The sequence below is a fragment of the Corylus avellana genome, chromosome ca3 (genome assembly GCF_901000735.1).
Source record: "Corylus avellana chromosome ca3, CavTom2PMs-1.0".
Lineage (NCBI taxonomy): Eukaryota > Viridiplantae > Streptophyta > Magnoliopsida > Fagales > Betulaceae > Corylus > Corylus avellana.
Window position 1 is genome coordinate 5082677 of NC_081543.1, and position 18281 is coordinate 5100957.

The following is an 18281-nucleotide window of genomic DNA, read 5'->3' on the forward strand; positions in this document are numbered from 1 at the left end:
CAGAGATTTTAATCTTGGACAGCTTAGCATCTAGTAGAGTTTGGGGACTTTAAATGGGAGGGGAGGGGAGGAGAGCTGTCCAGCAAATAAAATTCTGGACAGTATAGCCTCGTTCTTAATTTGTGTAAAGTGTAGATCAAAAAAGTTCTATAAACAAGGTTATGTTATGAATTGTAGGGTTTAAGGTGAGGGGGCACTGTTGATAATGGCTTTTTACGGGTTCTCTTGGGCCATCACAGTGAACGTTTTTTTTTTCTTTCATATTTGTTACATTGTTATGTTTAATTAATGTCTAGCACTTTGATTATGAGTTTGTTCTCATAATTATGAGTGACTGATTTTCTAGTTAGGGTTAGAGGTGAAGCTTAGTATTTTTAATGTGTTCTTGGAATGTTTTGGATGTTCTTCCTAGATTAATGATTGAATTTTAGGAATGATTTTAGTTTGAGAAAAATTTCATATTGACAAGTTTTTGGTTCGTTATGATTTTTGGATATTTCAAATTCTTACCTTCTTTGATTTGTTTTGATTTGAGAATATAATAAATTCTTAGTCTCTCTTGTCACATGTCATTGAAATCAAATTTTCAACCAACCCATGTTCAATTATATGCTCTTTAGGTGATTAATGAATGCTCTTCATAGATTTTGATTGCTCTGGAATGGTTTTTGTTTTGAGAAAAATTATATGTTAATAAGGATTTATGATTCATTATAATTTTTTGGATATATCAAATGTATACTTTGGTTGATTTGTTATGATTCGAGAATATATTGAATGCCTAATTTATCTTGTGACCTGTTATTGGATTCAAAGTATTAAACAACCTAAGCTTAATTTATTTTACATTTGGTTAGTGCTTAATTGTTGTAGCTTCTGATTAGGAGAGTTGATTCTCTAACCTAGTCGAGTTAAAAAATATCTCAAGAACACGGTCGTAAAACAATGTCAGGTGGATCTTTGAAGTTTGAAGCCCTAGTGCTTTTCATATTAAATTTTCTTTTAACTCTATTTTAATTAATTTAGCTTAGTTAATTTAATATGACTTTATGTTTCACTCTATTGCTCAACTTCTTAGCGGAAAAACAACAATCAACCCATTTTATTTTTCTGCACGATAATAGAAATTTTACTTGTGATAGCCTGCACTTGTAAACTTCGGTTACAGACACTGTTGAGCATAGCTCTTTACATCATCCATTGTTTAGTTGGACCAAGGATCAGGATGGCAGTGATGTCCCCATATGCAGTATATTTTATGGAGGCTTTTGCACTACCTTCTCCCAGTATTGCGAGTTAACCGTACAAGTAGAAAGCACATCTACCCTGCCAAAAAAAAAAAAGAGAAGGCACATACACCCCTAATTAGTTGGGAAGGTAAAATTTGATAGTTTTTAGAGTGATTGTGGTATAGGAGGGTTTTATGCATTGTTACAATTTCAGTACTTCATGGCCACCTGGGCCCACTTGTTCGAGTAAGTGCTTGAGCATTTATCTGGACATGTAGGCCTTGTCAAGGGCCTCTAACAATTGCAGGATAACTCTGCAATATGCTAAGGGAGACTGCAAGGATACCGATCCTTCCAACTTTTGACTGTAAGAATATTCCTACTCCTATTCATTATCCAGGATTTCGATTGCTATGGTTTTTTTCAACGGTTCAAATTTAATATCAAAATTTTCATAAAAAAAAGCTAAAGTAGAATTAAATTTAGACCGTTGAAAAAGTTTGTTTTAGCATTGTAGTTATTCTTTAGAGTATTTAAGCCAAATCCCACTATATCCATTACAAAAGTGTACAAATAGTGGTTGACATTATTTTAAGATACCCACTTTGCACAGCTCCTAAATTACTAAAGGCCGTACCTCCCGGCCAACCTCCCCATGTGCAGCACATGGCTACCAAATTTCTTTCCAGTTCCAATCCCCAAGCATCAATTATCATCTATCATATAATAAAGACTCACAAAGCAGCTTCATCTTCTCCTTCTCTTCCATTTTCTTCTTCCCCACCTAATTCATTTCGTGAGATCACCTTCAACAAACATGAACCTGTCCAGAACCAAAACAGCAACAACAACAGCAACGTTGTTGCTCTCTCTCTTTGTAACCTTCTGTATCTTCTTATCTTGCACCGACCGGCCGGTTACCGGACGTTCAGCCCTCTACGTGTGGATGCTGGCTTTAGCGGGAGTAGCTTTGGTGGCAACATTGGTAATAGCGGCTGCCCGTGCCACCATGGTGGCATGGATCACAGTGCTGGTGCTGCTAGCCTTTGCTGGAAAGCGTCGGCGTGTGCTTGCTCAACATGGGAGGGAGATCACTGCCGATGTTGCAGTGCAGTTGGTCAAGGTTGTGCTCAGAGAAAGAGGCCTGCTTGCCGTGGTTTGTGCAACAATTGTGAGCCTCATGGCCATGTTTCGCATTAAAGAGGCTGAATAACCTTCTTTTTTTGTTGTTGAGAATTTTGTAAATTGACAGTCAATTGAGAAATACATGTAAGATTGCTTAATTTCCTCCCCCACCCCCCCCCCAGCTAAGGTCGTACTGTTTTAGATTTCTCTATGTTGCCCACTCTTTTGAATGAGATTCCCAGTTAATCATCATTCATTTACATATTGTATAAGCAATTGTTTTGTGTAATCTCACAAGTCTACCAACGGATAACAAATGATACCTAAAATAAGGATTGAGATTTACAATAATTCTTTGTATGAATTATTAGTGATTTGGATAAATAATGTGAGAGAGCTTGTATAGACCTATCTGCTCGGGTAGGTGGTCGAGCAATTTAAAATTTGTATAGACTTATATGCTTGGGTAGGTGGTCGAGCAATTCAAAATTTATTTAGATACTCTGATAAACCTTTTCAAGACAAATTTTGTGTTTTATTTGAAAAAGCGTATTGTTGTGATAAAAAAGTGAAAAGAAATATAGTGAGAAGAGTTGTTTATTTTTATTTTTATGTTTGCTAAATCGTAATAATGCATACAAACATTCCTCACCTTCCAATAGCTTTCAAGTTCCAATTATAATTAGACTTTCTTAATTTAACGGGTTAGGGTCAATTTTATCAACTTTAGTCTATTAATTTTGTATTGGGTCGGTATTAGGTTTGCGAATTGTATTAAAAATTGTTAATCATAAATGCCACATATCAAGTTCAAGTTGTATCGACGTATAAGTATAAAACCTTATAAATCAATCATAACTTAATATATTTTAATTAAAAAAGTCAAACTCTACAACTCTAATTCATTAATTTCACATTAAGTTTATATTAAACCAGCGTATTAAATACCTAAAAGTTGCATTAAAATTCACTACTCCCAACTTGGAATAGGATAATATTTAGTTAGTTATATGTAAGAAATATTTTTTTCTTTTTTCTTTTTTAATGAGACAAAAACATTGTTTAATATGACTAAAAGAATATTTTGACCTGACAAATCTTCCACCTCCAACAATCAATCTTCCTCTTATCAAGAAAACTATTATTCTCCCCAACCAATGAAATCCCGCCAGGTATACATGTTGCAAATTTGCAATGGTCCCGGACCCACTGGTAAAAAACCACGATTAAAATACCAAATAAATGTTCTCAATCTCACTATCTCTTAGTTCAAAGACCATCCTACGGTCAAGGTTTCTCAATGCACACATCGTGGCACAGTCAATCACGATTGTTAACCAATACTAACCAATGACAGCCCGCCACGTTTGATATACGTGTTGTAAATTTGCAATGGCCCCACTGGTAGAGAAAAATCACGATTAATAAATGTTCTCAGATCTCAGAAACTCTTAGTTCAAGGACCACCATCCTACGGTCATGGTTTCTCAATGCACACCAACAGTTCCTCGGCGATCATTCCCATGCTGCAGTAAAAATCCACCACACGACTCCTCCACCTCAACCCTGCCACGTTTCATATACGTCAAATCCTCCACCTCTCTCCCGCCACGTATGACAATACGTGTTGCAATGGTCCCGCTGATCAAAAATCATGATTAAATTCTCACATCTCACTTTCTCTTATTTCAAAGATCATCCTACGGTCACGGTTTCTCAATGCACACCAACAGTTCCTTGGGCGATAATCCCCATGTTGAAGTAAAATCCACTGCTCTCAACTCCACCTCATAAATCCTACACCTCCACATCGTGCCACACAATCTTTCTTTTTCATCAAAAAAATACTAATTCTCCTAAGCCAATGAAATCGTGCCACGTTCGATATAATGGTCCCACTAATAGAACATCACGATAAGATCAGCGTTCCAGTTCCGCAGTTTGGTTTGCCTTAGCGAGAAAGAAAACGAAAAAAGTCAAATAAATTTATTTTCGCATTAAATAAAAATAATAATTTCTTATCCCCCAAGCCACCGATATACGTACGCAGGCTATAAAAGAAAGGGACCGAGAAACGGGGGGGCTAATAGCGGCTTACGGGAACGCTGAAAGCACTCAGAGTAACCCAATACTCGTTTCTTTCTCCGATTCTCTCCTAAGTAACAGCGTAGACATTTAACGGTTCTTGATTTGTTCTTTGATTTGTCGAATTAGGGTTAGGAATACGTGGATTGCGAGTTAATAGTTCCACTTTTGCGGCTAACCGGGACGCTGTTTCGGAGCTACTATGGAGTTCGGGAAGGTGATCAAGGTGGGGTTTTTAGAAACTTTTGCTCCTTTTTTGTTTTTGTTTTGGGTTTAGGTGCTGAGACAAGGTTGGGAAATCGGGATGATTTGTTGTGTTTTATTATGGGTTTGTTGGGGGTGGGGATATCTTTTAATCCGTTTGGTTGCTGAGAAAAGGGTTGGATTGTGAATTTAGTTTTTGATCTGCATGTAATTGAGGCTGATTTTCGAATGTTCTTGCTTGTTTTACATTATTATTCTTTGTTTGGTCACTCATAAAACGTCGGAAAGAAATTGACTTTAACGTGGGAAACAAAACTGATTATTTATTTTGCTTTGCTTCCTGATGAAACTGTACGGATTTTCTTGTTGGATTTTTCGTTTTGTTTTGCATGGTTGCTGAAAATCGGAAATTGAGGGAAAAATAAGGAATTAGGTAACTGAATGTTGAATTTATACTTGGGGTTATGGGAAATTGTCCGTGGAAAAAGGGATAATTAGGGTTTCGTTATTATTACAATATATATTTTTTTTAATCTCAAATCTACGAATGATTCGGTTTTGGAGTCAAGACTGGTATTTGGTTGTTTGCGCAACATTCTGTGAGCTCTAAGCGTTTTCTGGTTTTTATGAATTTGGTATTCGATAGTGTCATTGGTTGGAAGATGCTATGTTTGCTTGTTTCAGTGCTTTAGTTTTAGATCGAGACAATTGTTACTGTAATTAGCTTGCTGACACTGCTTATTCATATACTGGGACCAGTTGACCTGTTTTGTAGACCGTACAATTTATGAAGCTTCCTGCTGATTTACTTTTGGCACCAAATAAAAATAATTTCAAATAGGGTTCGCGTTCTAATTATCAAACATGTGAATATATTGCTATGGCTATACCTAATTGGTGTGGTTTCATGTCAGTTAATATTTTGAAATGTCACACTTTGAATGGAGCCCGTGCTTCAAACTTAGTAGTTGATTTCAGGTTTGAGGTTTTACAGATTAAACATAGCCCGTGCTTGAAATGCAAGTAAAATTTGGTTAATAGGCCTAAAAATTTCACTGATCATTATTCTGGTGCCTTTTAAATGTAAATATTGTGGGGTAAAGGCTCGGAATCTTATTTTATTATCATTACAAGTGATAAAGAACTGTAAAAGAAAAAGGAAAAAATGTTGACCAGTATTGGGCTTGTGGCAGGTTAAATTTGAAGATACTTTGAGGCGCTTTACTGTTCCTCTTGATCCTCTAAATGGAGGACTGGATCTCGACATGGCTGGATTGAGGGCAAAGATCCTTAGTCTTTTCAATTTCCCTGCTGATACTGATTTTACCCTAACTTACTTGGATGAAGATGGTGATGTTGTAACACTTGTTGATGATGAGGATATGCGTGATATGATGAGTCAGGATCTGAAATTCTTGAGGATTGAGGTACAACTGAGCAATGACAATGCTGGTAAACCATATGGTGGTTCAAGTGGAAGTTCTACCCCATTGAGGTCTCCTTACGTCCAGCAACCATTTTCAAATATTAAAAATGGTGTTGTTAAAGTTATGAAGTCTGTGCCGCAGGCACTTCGTGAACAACTTTCTCCTGAAGCCCAGCATCCATTTCCAAATGTTAAAGCTGGTGAATCTGGTGGTGTTGAACCTCTTCCAGTGCCACAGCCACTACGTGAACCACTGTCGAAGCTTTGTCTTGACATGGCTTCTAAAGCTGCCTCCAGTCCTGTGCCTGCTGATCTGCTTGACTTCTTGTTGAAGATAGGACAGTCCTACATGAATGTGGATTCCCACACCCATGCTGGTGCAGAATCTTCATGCACACAGGATGTTGCTCGTGGTTCAAATGCTGCAAAGGATGGAGACATGGAAGATGTGATGCCAAAGTCTGAATTTGTTGACCCAGCAACCAAAAACAGTTGTGATGTGAACACGGGAAACGTGACAGTGAGTGTTGGGGCACCGGTGACCTCGCTTCCTGCTTCTGTTGATTTGAATTTCCCTCCCAGTGATTCTAATCTGTCAGGTGTCAAACTTGTGAAGTTTGCACCAGTTGTATCAAATGTTCCTGCTGGAGACCCCTGGAAAGTCAACAAGGACGGTTGCAGAGTCACTAAGCACGGCAACGGTTTCAAGTCTTTTGGTTGTGATGCATCGGCAAGTTCGTCTATTCCTACAAGGCCTAGCCCGATTGCTAATTTAAGTGGTAATCCTATGAGTCAGTGTCCATTTGCTGGCATACCCATGGTAAATGGATCTTCAATTCCTTTTGCTAACCATCCATTTAAAAGGAGCCATAGTCACACTGCGTCGATGGGCGGCATGTTCCACAAGGGTATACAATGTGATGGCTGTGGGGTTCATCCCATTGTTGGACCTCGGTACAAGTCCAAAGTGTAAGGAAATTATTTTTGCTCTGTTGTTCACTTGTTATTGAAGCTTTTTCAGGAACCTCATTGTTGAAGCTAAAGTTGAAAATTCCAATGCAGGAAAGAAGATTTTGACCTTTGCAGTATTTGCTTCTCAGAAATGGGTAATGAGACTGAATACACTAGAATGGACCGCCCTATGCCTTTTCGACATGCACGGTCTCTCAGGGGATTACATGAGCAAGTGTGTAGATTCTTTATCTGTTTGCTTCTCTTTCTATCTCTTTTGTTTACCAACTTATTTTCTTTCATTTTCATTTGAACCCTCAGGTGAACTCTCCTTGGGCTGGAGCCCCTGTATTGCCACATGATCTGTATAGAAGTCGTCCTAGGCTTGACAGTCGCTTCATTCTTGATGTTAATGTGATCGATGGTACTATTATGGCCCCATCTACCCCATTTACTAAGATATGGCGGATGCGCAATAGTGGAAGTTTAACATGGCCAAGAGGAACTCAACTTGTCTGGATTGGAGGAGATCGATATAGTGATGCACCTTCAGTTGACTTAGAGGTGAGCGTGTGACAATATATGCTAATTCATCTAATGTACATGCCTTAACATTATGTCTTTCCTGAGATTTTGTGAGTTTTTTCTTAATCAACCCTTTCAACCTGTTGCCAGATTCCTTCTAATGGTGTTCCCGTGGACAAGGAGCTTGACATTGCAGTTGACTTCACAGCACCTGCATCTCCTGGTCGATACATGTCATACTGGAGGATGGCTTCTCCATCCGGTCAGAAGTTTGGGCAACGTGTTTGGGTTCTTATCCAGGTAACCTAGTGTTAGATGCATTGCTTTTGTTTTCTGAATGTATATATGCTTTGATAATTTAATAATCTCTTTTTTCTTTACTTTTTTTCTCAATAATAAATTCAGGTTGATGCTTCCTTGAAGGACTCATTTTGTGTTAGCCTTGAAGATTTGAACTTAAATCTCCCCCCTGTCAACTGTGGGTCTAAAGGCCCTGAAATTACAGGTGTGAATGTTCAACCTGATGGTGAACTTCTCCAGCCTGGCAACTCGAACGCTGGCACAGAACCAATGAAACCAGTGGTTGACGAGCAGCCTAGAAAGGACCATGATCTGAATTTTCCGATAAATGATGCTTTACTCGTTGGCCAAGGCATCTCTTCATCTGCAGCACCAGAGGCTGTGTCGTACCCCATTGTTGATCTCTCCGAGGTTGCTCCGGCATTGCCCACCCAGGCACCATCAAATGCACACCCCCCCACTCCTACAGCACCTACCCTGGTGCCATCCGTTGTTGTGGTTGGGCCAACATCATCAGCTCAAGGAGCCGTTGCAAAGAATGCTGCTGTTGAGGAGACCCTCCTTAAGGAACTCGAGGAGATGGGTTTCAAACAGGTTGATCTGAACAAGGAAATCCTGAGGATAAACGAGTACAATTTGGAGCAGTCTGTGGATCATCTCTGTGGTGTTTCTGAGTGGGATCCCATCCTTGAAGAGTTGCAGGAGATGGTAAGTCTTTTTTGGAAAGCATGAAGAAGTTTTAATCGTTAGTTTTCTCGTTTCCATTTTCTTTTTTTTTAGCCTTTTCTCCCGTCTTTGCTTGTAATGATAGTAATTGTGGTTTGTGTGGGTGTAGGGTTTTTGTGATAATGATACAAACAAGAGGCTGCTGAAGAAGAACAACGGGAGTATCAAGCGTGTTGTCATGGATCTCATCAGTGGGGAGAAGGCTTAGTTGAAGGCTCTGTTTCTAGTAGTATATATAACTGAAAAGATGTTAATATTATAAATAAATGCACTGCTAGATGAAAGCCTTTTTGTTGCATTAGGATGGTTTCCTTTTCTAGGGGGAAACATTGATCCTGGCGTGTGTTTTGGAATCCTAAAAAAACTGACGTGATATCTGTTTCTAGTCTTCAATGTATATGAAACTTTGTGTTCTGAATATATTATGTTATATTATAGCAATGGTGTTTATCTTTTATGTCTACATTATGAGCTGTGAATTATAAAATCACAGACGTGGGGTTAATAAAGGGTTTTTAACTTTGAAGGTACCAAGACAGATGGACTGACAAAAGGATGCAGCATGCTAATTTCCTTTGTGCAATTGCCAATTATGTGGATGAAACTTCTCATTTGTTGGGCCCTTGATGTCTTTTGTTTTGTTTTTTTTTTTTTTTTTCTGTTTTAAAAACAAATCTTTTACATTGTATCGGAATATTTTTTTCAAATTAAAATTACAAAATACCCTCCAAAGCACGTTGACAACGATGAAGAAGCATGTAGAATGTAATTTCCAGCAGGGAAAAGTGGCATATAATCAATCATTCCGATTTCGTCCATTTCGAACTTGACAAACCAAGGAACAATTATCGAGTTAGAAGACAAAAAACATACGACCCAACACGTTTTGAAGGAAAAACATGATCAAGTTCCTCGCCAAGATACGCAGAGAATCTAGTGATCAAAGATACGTAGAGAGAAAATATGATTGAATTCTTCAACACGAATAGTCAAAAGAATTTTAGTGAAAGATAAAACCGAAGTAACTTCACTCTACCTAGCCCTGAGCCCTCTATGGACTGCTTTTAATATTCTAGAAAAACTAGTTTGGTTTGGTGGAAAGGAAAAATTTAGAAACCGTACTATGGTAATTGGAAATGGAAATGGAATGCTCTTCCTTCCTAAGAAGAATGAAGATTCTTAATGCCATCGAAGGTATCTTTTCTTTCCTTGATTTGGAGAGAAAATTATTATGATCATTTTGTAACAAATAAGATGGTTATGACTGGACATTTATAATCATCGTTGATGCTAAAAATAACAATAAAGTTGCAACCTTTATGATCTGATTGGGTTAGATGAAAAGGGTATGGCGACATAGATGAAACTTTGTCATTTTAGCCTTGAAAGACAAGAAAGAAAACTCGGTGTACAAGAGTTTTATCCGAAGGGCATTATTGATTAGAGAATACATGACTGACTGCAACCCTAGTCTACACTCTATACATTTTTATTGAAGTAATTAAGTGAAGTGAAATATAAAAAAAGTAGTAGAATTGTGTAGAAAGCTAAAGGGTAGGAGCTAGTCCAGGCATTTCTTATTGAGTGGGTTGTCGCATGGCCCATGTTGGCAAGATGTGTTTCCATGTGCTTTTGATTAATTTATGGCTCCCACACTCTTTACTACAATATTCACAAGTCCCTCTCTCTCTCTCTCTCTCTCTAAGTTCTTTTATTGAACAAAGCCTCAAATCTCTTCCATGATTTTGTCTGCGGATCAAGAGTGAAGCTCTGAACCCACGGAGATTAAATTAGCTGAAAAACCCATTATCTCATTTAATTAATCTCCATAATGGGTCATAGGATTTCAATGATTTTTCACTTCCTGAAGGCTTGTTGATTGGATATCTTCTCCTGCTTCCCTTTCTAAAGGATTCCCCTCTTTTCCCCATGAATTTTCAAGATATCTCTTTGGGCTTTGAGCTTTGTTCTAGTGTTTGGTGTCTCACACACGCATGACACGCTCTACCTCTGCTTTCTCTCTCAGTTGCACATGTGGGGTTCTATGCTTTTGCCTCCTCAAGGCATGTAGAGTACGGCATCAAACTGCTGAGTTTTGATCTCTGGACCTGAATTCTTGAGATGTGGTTATGAGCAGCAGAAAATACCATAGAGCATGTCTTGTAGACTTCTCTCTTTTTGTGTCAGCTTATCCATTCACTCTCTGCACTAATAAGTTTTTCAATGTTTTCCTTTTTGGGTTCTGATATGTGACTTTTACCATAAAGTACATAATAGTTGCTAGAGCCTAGAGTTCATTGGAAGATAGATGTTAAGTTCATTGCTTTCTTAAAAAGATGGAATCTGAGAGTAGGTTCTACTCAGCTGATGAGTTCAAGTTGGATGCAAAATGGCTGATTGATCCCAAGCATCTGTTTGTGGGGCCTAGAATTGGAGAGGGAGCTCATGCCAAAGTGTACGAGGGGAAGTAAGTTCAGAGCTTTTCTTGAATAGGATTCTTGTTCTTCAGTTATTTGGTCTGCAGAAGTGAGAATTTCGTTACTTTGACCTCTGGGCAATGCTTTTTCTCTCGTGTGGGAATTTTGTTCTTGCTTTAGAGAACTATTATTTAGATCTGCAAAGTACTTGCTTAGTTTTGTCAGATTCAAGAGTCCCATCTTTGTTTTTGTTGTGCGTTTTCTATATAACTATTCAATGGATTTATTAAGCAATTACTATACAGATTCCACATTGTCTAGGTTATTTTTTAAGGTTTTGTCAATAATTCAATCAATTTTCTTATTTTGGAGGCCTGATTTTGATTGGAATAGCATGCTTGCATGGAATTGCACTTTAGTAATCACTAATGAATCTGGTTTGAGCTCCTAAATCAGAGATGAGTTTCTTCAGTAATATATTGCAATGTGGTATCTGTTTATGCTGCAAGTATCTCACTCTCCAGTTTTTGGTGATGGGGGTTCTCTTCAGATACAAAAGTCAGACTGTTGCTATTAAAGTTGTTCATAAAGGAGAAACTCCGGAGGAGATTGCCAAGAGAGAAGCTCGGTTTGCAAGAGAAGTTGCAATGTTGTCTAGAGTTCAGCATAAAAACTTAGTGAAGGTTGAATTTGATTTCAAGGCGCTTATGATATTGTATTATCATTTATCAACATCTGATAATAAATATTGAAACCTTGTGTCAACAGTTTATTGGTGCTTGCAAGGAGCCTGTAATGGTGATAGTTACTGAACTTTTATTGGGCGGGACTTTGCGTAAATACTTGCTGAACATGCGGCCGAGGTCCTTGGATAGACGTGTTGCTGTTGGGTTTGCACTTGATATTGCTCGTGCTATGGAATGCTTGCATTCTCATGGGATCATACACCGCGATTTGAAACCTGGTAATCTTTTCATTCCTATGTTTTATTCTTTTGATGTAGGTTTCATTAGGTTAAGATCTGATCTGGATTGGTTGAGAATGTCTCATATGTGTGAATTTACTGATGAACTAATAAAATTGTGGAATCTTTAATACACATTTCAACTTTCTTTATAGGATTGCATATTCAGACTTCTATAAATAAGTTCCCCCATGTTGATCTTTTGTTGTCGATTATTCATTATTACTTGGATAAGTTGATCGAAATGCAATTTCCTAATTTAGCTCTCATTTATCAATATCATCCTATCCTTGTCTATCACTATTGCTCTATCATCCAACTTTCTTTTAGACCTAATATGCTATATTGACCTTTTAGTGCCAATTTGCCATCATTCGAGTTTTTTAACACACTCCAATAGCCTTGAGTTGGAATCTTGAAGTCGAAACTAAAATCATAAATAGGAAAGAGTAGGTTGTCATCGTTGCCAAGTTATACTTGATGTTAATATTTTCAGTTTATTTGACTGTGGAAGAGAATTCAAATATGCCTTGTGGTTTTTACCTCATTTATATGTATAGTTCCTCTAACATCAATTTCACAAGCTGGAGTCATGATTTCAAATTGTAAATTTTATTTATGGCTGTAGAAACGTTTGGTAAGTTTTGGTGGATGTGTTTCAGTGCAGTCATATGCTTGTTCATTCAAGTATTATCAAATTAGGCTAACCTTTTGGTGTAACCTATTAGGAGAAGATAATAGTAAAAGACTTTTTTCCCTCTTATGGCATATCTATGTTGTTGTTTGGAAATAAATCATAAGGGAAGATTCAGCAGGTAAATCGACAGATGTAAATTCGAGAAGAAACTTCTTGAAAGAAAAAAAGACATTACATTCTTCTAGATCCGGGTCAATGCCAATCAATATGTTCATTCAATTGATTATCCTATGTCATAAGCTTGAATACTGAAAAGGAAGTTTGAAGTTAATAAAGTTACTCGGCCAAGATGAGTAGATTTTTGGAACTATGAAAGCGAAGTTCTCCCTCAACCAAAGGCTGAAAGATGAGATCACGGATTTAATCCCGATTGGTGTAAGAATTGAGTGTGCCTATCAAACGAGGGGGGAAAAAAAAAAAGAAAAAGAGAGATAGCTTTCTTCAAGCGAATCTGAGGCTCTCTTGGCCTTCTTGTTCATATAGCAAAGTGTGTGAGCCTTGTTCATTCCGAATCCTGATTTGTTGATCTTGTTGATAAAGCTTCTTTTCTTTCCCTTTCTGGGTGCAATCAGGGTTAGTTTCATCTTCTTTTTAGTAATTCTCTTTGATTCACTACCTTCTTTGAATTTCTTCTCATACCAGCTTAAGTTTGACATATATTTTGCATTTTCTTTTCATTTTCTGTTTAACACTAATTTGTTGGTGCAGCCGATTTCTTCGCTTATATGCAGTTAAATTTTTGAAGAATTGTTTGGACAGTTAAATATTTTTAGAGTTGCAGTCATCCTCTCTACTATCTCATATGTACTGTGTAGAAAAGAAAGTTTCAGAATTAATCATCTTTACTATCTATCTTTTTAATTATCTCATGTATTGAAATACTTGAGAGCTTACCATCAACATGATTTACCCAACACAATGTATGTGGCGTAGCAGGCATTTCTTATGTTTTCAAAATTATGCGAATTCAAAGAAACAATATTTGCCTAGTGAAGATGGACTTCGTCTTTTGGTTGTGCAGAAAACTTACTCCTGACTGCAGACCACAAAACAGTTAAACTAGCAGATTTTGGTTTAGCAAGGGAAGAGTCATTAACAGAGATGATGACCGCCGAAACTGGGACGTACCGTTGGATGGCTCCAGAGGTAGTTCTTTAGGAAAAGAAGTAGTTTTGTTCTCCTTTACTGCTACCTTCACCTATTTCTCATTTTATGAATGAGCACATAAATATGGCTTGACTGCATTTTATTGGCGGCAGTTGTACAGTACTGTTACATTAAGGCAGGGAGAAAAGAAGCATTATAACCATAAAGTGGATGCCTATAGCTTTGCAATTGTGTTGTGGGAGCTCTTACACAACAAATTGCCTTTTGAGGGAATGTCAAATCTCCAGGCAGCATATGCAGCTGCTTTTAAAGTAAAAGATATTTTCCCTATCTACATATTATGTTACCATGTTGTTATATTGATTAATGCAGTACCTTTTTGTTACTGATAAATCTAACTGATAATTTTATGGGGGTAATTTCCCATATTTCAGAATGTAAGGCCTAGTGCAGAAGACCTCCCAGAGGAATTGGCTACCATTCTAACTTCATGCTGGCAGGAGGACCCGAATGCTCGGCCGAATTTTGGCCAAATAATCCAGATGCTACTTAACTATCTTTACACCATTTCTCCTCCAGAACCCTCAATTCCTCCTCGAATTTTCATGTCTGAGAACACGGTATTGCCGCCCGAGTCTCCGGGTACAAGCTCGTTGATGGCAGTGCGCGATGGCACGGGGGACACACCCAAAGCAGAGATGGAGGACAAGCCAAAGGGTTTCTTTTTCTGCTTCAACCAGTGCTATTAAGTATTAACCCCCTGAATGGTAAATGAGGATCGAAAACTTCGTCCTTCCCGTCAAAAGTGGCTCAAGGGAAGCTTAGTAGATAATAGGTTCTAGTCTCACAAATGCATTGGATGAAATGTTATATGTTTAAATGATCATTTAACATCTCATTGAAGTTCACTTCTGTTGTCAGATTTCTCTGCCTTATGTGTATCTGATGCTGCTGTTGATTTCACCAAACACAGTAGGATGTTAGCTCCATAACTGCTAACTAAAGTAAAATGTAAACTACGAATAATAATAATATAGTATTTGTTGACAAAAGGCCCGTTCAAAGGATTTTCAGATTCAGCAATCATAGTTGGCTTGTGAAAACATAATAGAGAACACCTGGGGGACTAGAGCTAAGCTCCAAACAAGAGTATACAGATTGAAAATTGGGTAACTTCCCTGAAAAATTCCTTTAAAAGATCAATTTTCATAGGGCGATCCGTGACACTTTCTCCGTTGGGACTCATCTGGGAAAACTTTATATGCCTAGACAGAAAATCTCCCTCCTGGAGATCCAACTGTGGGTGAAGCTAAAGCTGCATTACTTGCCATTAGATCTGCAGTGGCGAAAAGGCTCAATAATATCGAAGTAGAGGGTGACTCACGAGTGGTGATCTCTACATTTCTCTATCAAGCAACCGCTGGAGTGGCAATTGGACCTTTTTATCTCTGAAGCTGTCAGCTTTTGCATGAATTGGTTCTGCGGTAAAACTCATTGCAGTGATAATTGGCCTGTGCATACCCTTAAGTGACCTCAAGCCCCTTTGTTCCCCATCCCATCATTTTCTTTGATTTGTTCTTGTTGGGTTTTTCGTGTATTCTGATTTTTGTTTGTTCGCTATTTGCCCAGGAAAAAAAAAGGTTGAGAAAACATCATATCCATGGAAGAAAATAGCCATATCTTATTGTTGGCTTAGGATAAATAAAAAAATCACTCAATTCTCCCTCTCCCTGAGATTGAGACATCTGAAAACTGTTGGAATACCGAACAAGATCATATTGCTCTCTTGGTACAAAATCTCTTAAGGCCAGCCACCATAGGGTTAAAGAATGCATCTAAGTATCCTCTTGGTACTACAACAGGGGAAATCCTTTTATAGTCTGACAATGCATGCAGATCATATGGTTTACCAGTAGTCATTGCAGGAACATGATCCCTCTTTGAAATGATGGAAGCGATTCCGATCCCTAACAACAATTTCTCTATTATATACCTTTGAGATTACCTTTGTGGCATTGTGGCAGTCTGTACACACTCTAAGGTTCTTCGATATTCTGATTGTAGTTCCAGGAGTTGTTCTGATAAGACCAAAGACAATGGCCAACTTCTCGCTATGGTGAGAGACTGAAGCTTCCGTATCATCTTCCTCAGCATCCAGTCTTGCATCTGCTGGGTTGGGCACATAGCCGGCGGACTTGATCCGTTTTATCATGTCTTCTATTGCACTATATATCTCCTTTAAGTGAGCATGCCCGTCATCTTCCGAGAAGAATTCATGAACTACTCCATCCAACTCGATCAAGCTACCACCTGGTGGCTTTTTAATTCCCTTCTCCCGCATCTGACACCTCACCCTCAGCGCATCCTCGCGTCTACCAACCGATGCATAAATATTTGATAGAAGTATGTAATCCCCACTATGAGCAGGCTCCAAACTGGTTATGCATCTAAATGATTCTTCCCCAATTTCAACATTTTTGTGAACCTTGCATGAAGCCAACAGTGTTCTCCAAACAACGGCATTGGGTTGGATGGGCATGTTCTTTATAAACTGATATGCCTCTTCAATTGACCCCATTCGACCAAGAATATCAACCATACAACCATAGTGCTCAATTCTTGGTTCAATACCAAAATCTTTACTCATACTGACGAAAAGACTTCGACCCTCATCAACCATACCTGCATGACTACAAGCAACAAGAGCGACAAGGAAGGTTACATCATTTGGCTCAATATTCTTTTCCCGCATCAAATAGAAGAAATCCAGAGCCCTTTCCCCCTGTCCATTACTAGCTAGACTTTGAATCAGTGCTGTCCAAGTGTGGACGTTTTTTGAAGTCATTTTATTAAAAACTTCAATAGAACTGTCTAGAGACCCACACTTTGCGTAGAAATCTATCAGTGCAGTTCCAAGAGTAACAGTGAGCTTCATTTTTTTCTTCTTTATATAAAAATGGACCCATTTACCAGTTTCTAAAGCTCCAAGGACAGCACAAGCATAAAGCACACTGACCATGGTGACCTCATTGGCCTCCACATTGGCCTTTTGCATTTCATGAAACAGATCAAGAGCCTCTCTACATCGATTTGCTTGACTATAACCAGAAATCATGGCACTCCATGCCACGACATCTCTTTGATCCATCTGATCAAACAGTCTTCGTGCAGTATCCACCTCACCACATTTCGCATACATATCAACAAGAGAAGTCATCAAAAGAAGGTTTTTCTTTAATCCATTTGCCTCTATATGCTCATGAATCCACTCCCCCAATTCCAAATCAGCCAACCTCCCACATGCCGTCAAAACACTAATCATTGTAACCTCATCAAACCCAACTCCCAATTCTCTCATTCTACAAAATAACTTCACAACCTCCTCCCAACACTCGCTCTTTGTGTACCCAGCAATCATCGAATTCCACGCAACAACATCCCTCTCCGACATTCCATCGAACACCCGACGACCAACTTCAACTCTACCGCAATTGGCATACACGTGAATCAAAGTGTTCTCAACAAACCCACTTGACCCAAACCCACGTTTCACAATGTGGGCATGAACCTGTTCACTTTCACATAACGCTCTTAGTCTAGAGCAAGCCTTCAAGATGCTAGGAAAAGTAAATTCATTGGGTTCTACCGAGCTTTCGAGCATTTTCTTGAACAAAAGTACAGCATTATGAGGAGATTGCTTATATATGAGACCCCTAATCACGATGTTGTAAGCCGACGAATCAGGTTCGTCCATTTCTCGGAAAATCGAGCGCGCATAGTCCATGGCGTTGGGGAGAAGTATGGCAGCAGATTCGAGGAGGTTCTCGGCAATGGCTGGGTTGAGGACGAGGCGTGTTTTGATGAGGTGGGCATGGATTTGGTTGAGGTCTTTGGTCGTTTTGCATTGTTGTAGAATTAGGGTTTTGGGTTTTTCTGGGAACTGGGAAATGGTAGTTATGGCAGTTATGGGTCTGGCGGGAGAGACTGTAAGTGTGGAGACCATGTTGTGCTGGCCTTGAACGCCAAAAGCCGAAAGATTGCTTCTCTAGCGACAATCAAACTCAATCGCAAAATTTCTTATATGTGAAAAAAAGTACAACACATGTACTGTAAGCCAAATCTTAGGTAAACCTTTTGTGGACATCTTTGGGCCAGAACCCGATAAAGAGTAATTTCACTCTTGTGTATTTCTTGTGTTACTCGCACAAAAGATTTTTAAATAGGTGAGTTCCGTTCCTTGGAATGAATCGGTGAATGAGGTAATTTTTAAAACCATAATTTGATCAAAATTCAATAATAATCAATTATAAAGCAAATAAAAAATCGGATAATAAGTGATTCCCAAGCCCATATGCCTCTGTCATGTTACCTACGGAGTATAATAAAGGTGATTGTAGTTTGTAATGCCTCAATGATGACTTTGACAATACTTCTATTTATAACAAATTACAAGATATACACTTGGCTTTGAAATACAAATTTCAAACATAGCAAACTTAAATCAAAGATAAGTTTATTAACAGCA

At 38.4% G+C, this 18281-nt stretch overlaps 3 protein-coding genes across 4 annotated transcripts; 2 read left to right on the forward strand and 1 right to left on the reverse strand.

The window, feature by feature from the left end:
* The first annotated feature begins 4368 nt into the window (after positions 1-4368).
* Positions 4369-9026, forward strand: LOC132173805 (protein JOKA2). Of its 2 annotated transcripts, XM_059585414.1 has the most exons (8): positions 4369-4474; positions 4569-4665; positions 5837-7038; positions 7132-7255; positions 7342-7584; positions 7696-7845; positions 7951-8553; positions 8681-9026. In XM_059585414.1, the coding sequence occupies exons 2-8, from the start codon at positions 4642-4644 to the stop codon at positions 8777-8779; spliced, it is 2445 nt and encodes an 814-aa protein (XP_059441397.1). In that variant the 5' UTR covers positions 4369-4474; positions 4569-4641; the 3' UTR covers positions 8780-9026. The 2 variants fall into 2 exon arrangements, with proteins under 2 accessions (XP_059441397.1, XP_059441396.1); XM_059585413.1 differs by having other exon boundaries at positions 4385-4665.
* A 1186-nt stretch (positions 9027-10212) lies between these two features.
* On the forward strand, positions 10213-14686 carry LOC132173674 (serine/threonine-protein kinase STY13). The gene is made up of 6 exons (XM_059585237.1): positions 10213-11038; positions 11539-11671; positions 11757-11952; positions 13671-13795; positions 13909-14067; positions 14191-14686. The coding sequence occupies exons 1-6, from the start codon at positions 10908-10910 to the stop codon at positions 14503-14505; spliced, it is 1059 nt and encodes a 352-aa protein (XP_059441220.1). The 5' UTR covers positions 10213-10907; the 3' UTR covers positions 14506-14686.
* An 840-nt stretch (positions 14687-15526) lies between these two features.
* LOC132173672 (pentatricopeptide repeat-containing protein At1g08070, chloroplastic-like) lies at positions 15527-17841 on the reverse strand. Its single transcript, XM_059585236.1, has one exon. The coding sequence runs from the start codon at positions 17757-17759 to the stop codon at positions 15663-15665; it is 2097 nt and encodes a 698-aa protein (XP_059441219.1). The 5' UTR covers positions 17760-17841; the 3' UTR covers positions 15527-15662.
* Between the last annotated feature and the right edge of the window lie 440 nt (positions 17842-18281).

What these genes read in the sequence shown, in the direction of transcription:
- LOC132173805 (XM_059585414.1), top strand. Translation starts at nt 4,642, where the DNA reads ATGGAGTTCGGGAAGGTGATCAAG. An exon ending in AGTTCGGGAAGGTGATCAAG is followed by an intron (nt 4,666 to 5,836) that starts GTGGGGTTTTTA and finishes GGCTTGTGGCAG; the next exon opens with GTTAAATTTGAAGATACTTT. An exon ending in CCTCGGTACAAGTCCAAAGT is followed by an intron (nt 7,039 to 7,131) that starts GTAAGGAAATTA and finishes ATTCCAATGCAG; the next exon opens with GAAAGAAGATTTTGACCTTT.
- LOC132173674 (XM_059585237.1), top strand. Translation starts at nt 10,908, where the DNA reads ATGGAATCTGAGAGTAGGTTCTACTCAGCTGATGAGTTCAAGTTGGAT. An exon ending in GCCAAAGTGTACGAGGGGAA is followed by an intron (nt 11,039 to 11,538) that starts GTAAGTTCAGAG and finishes GGTTCTCTTCAG; the next exon opens with ATACAAAAGTCAGACTGTTG. An exon ending in AGCATAAAAACTTAGTGAAG is followed by an intron (nt 11,672 to 11,756) that starts GTTGAATTTGAT and finishes TTGTGTCAACAG; the next exon opens with TTTATTGGTGCTTGCAAGGA.
- LOC132173672 (XM_059585236.1), bottom strand. Translation starts at nt 17,759, where the DNA reads ATGGTCTCCACACTTACAGTCTCTCCCGCCAGACCCATAACTGCCATA.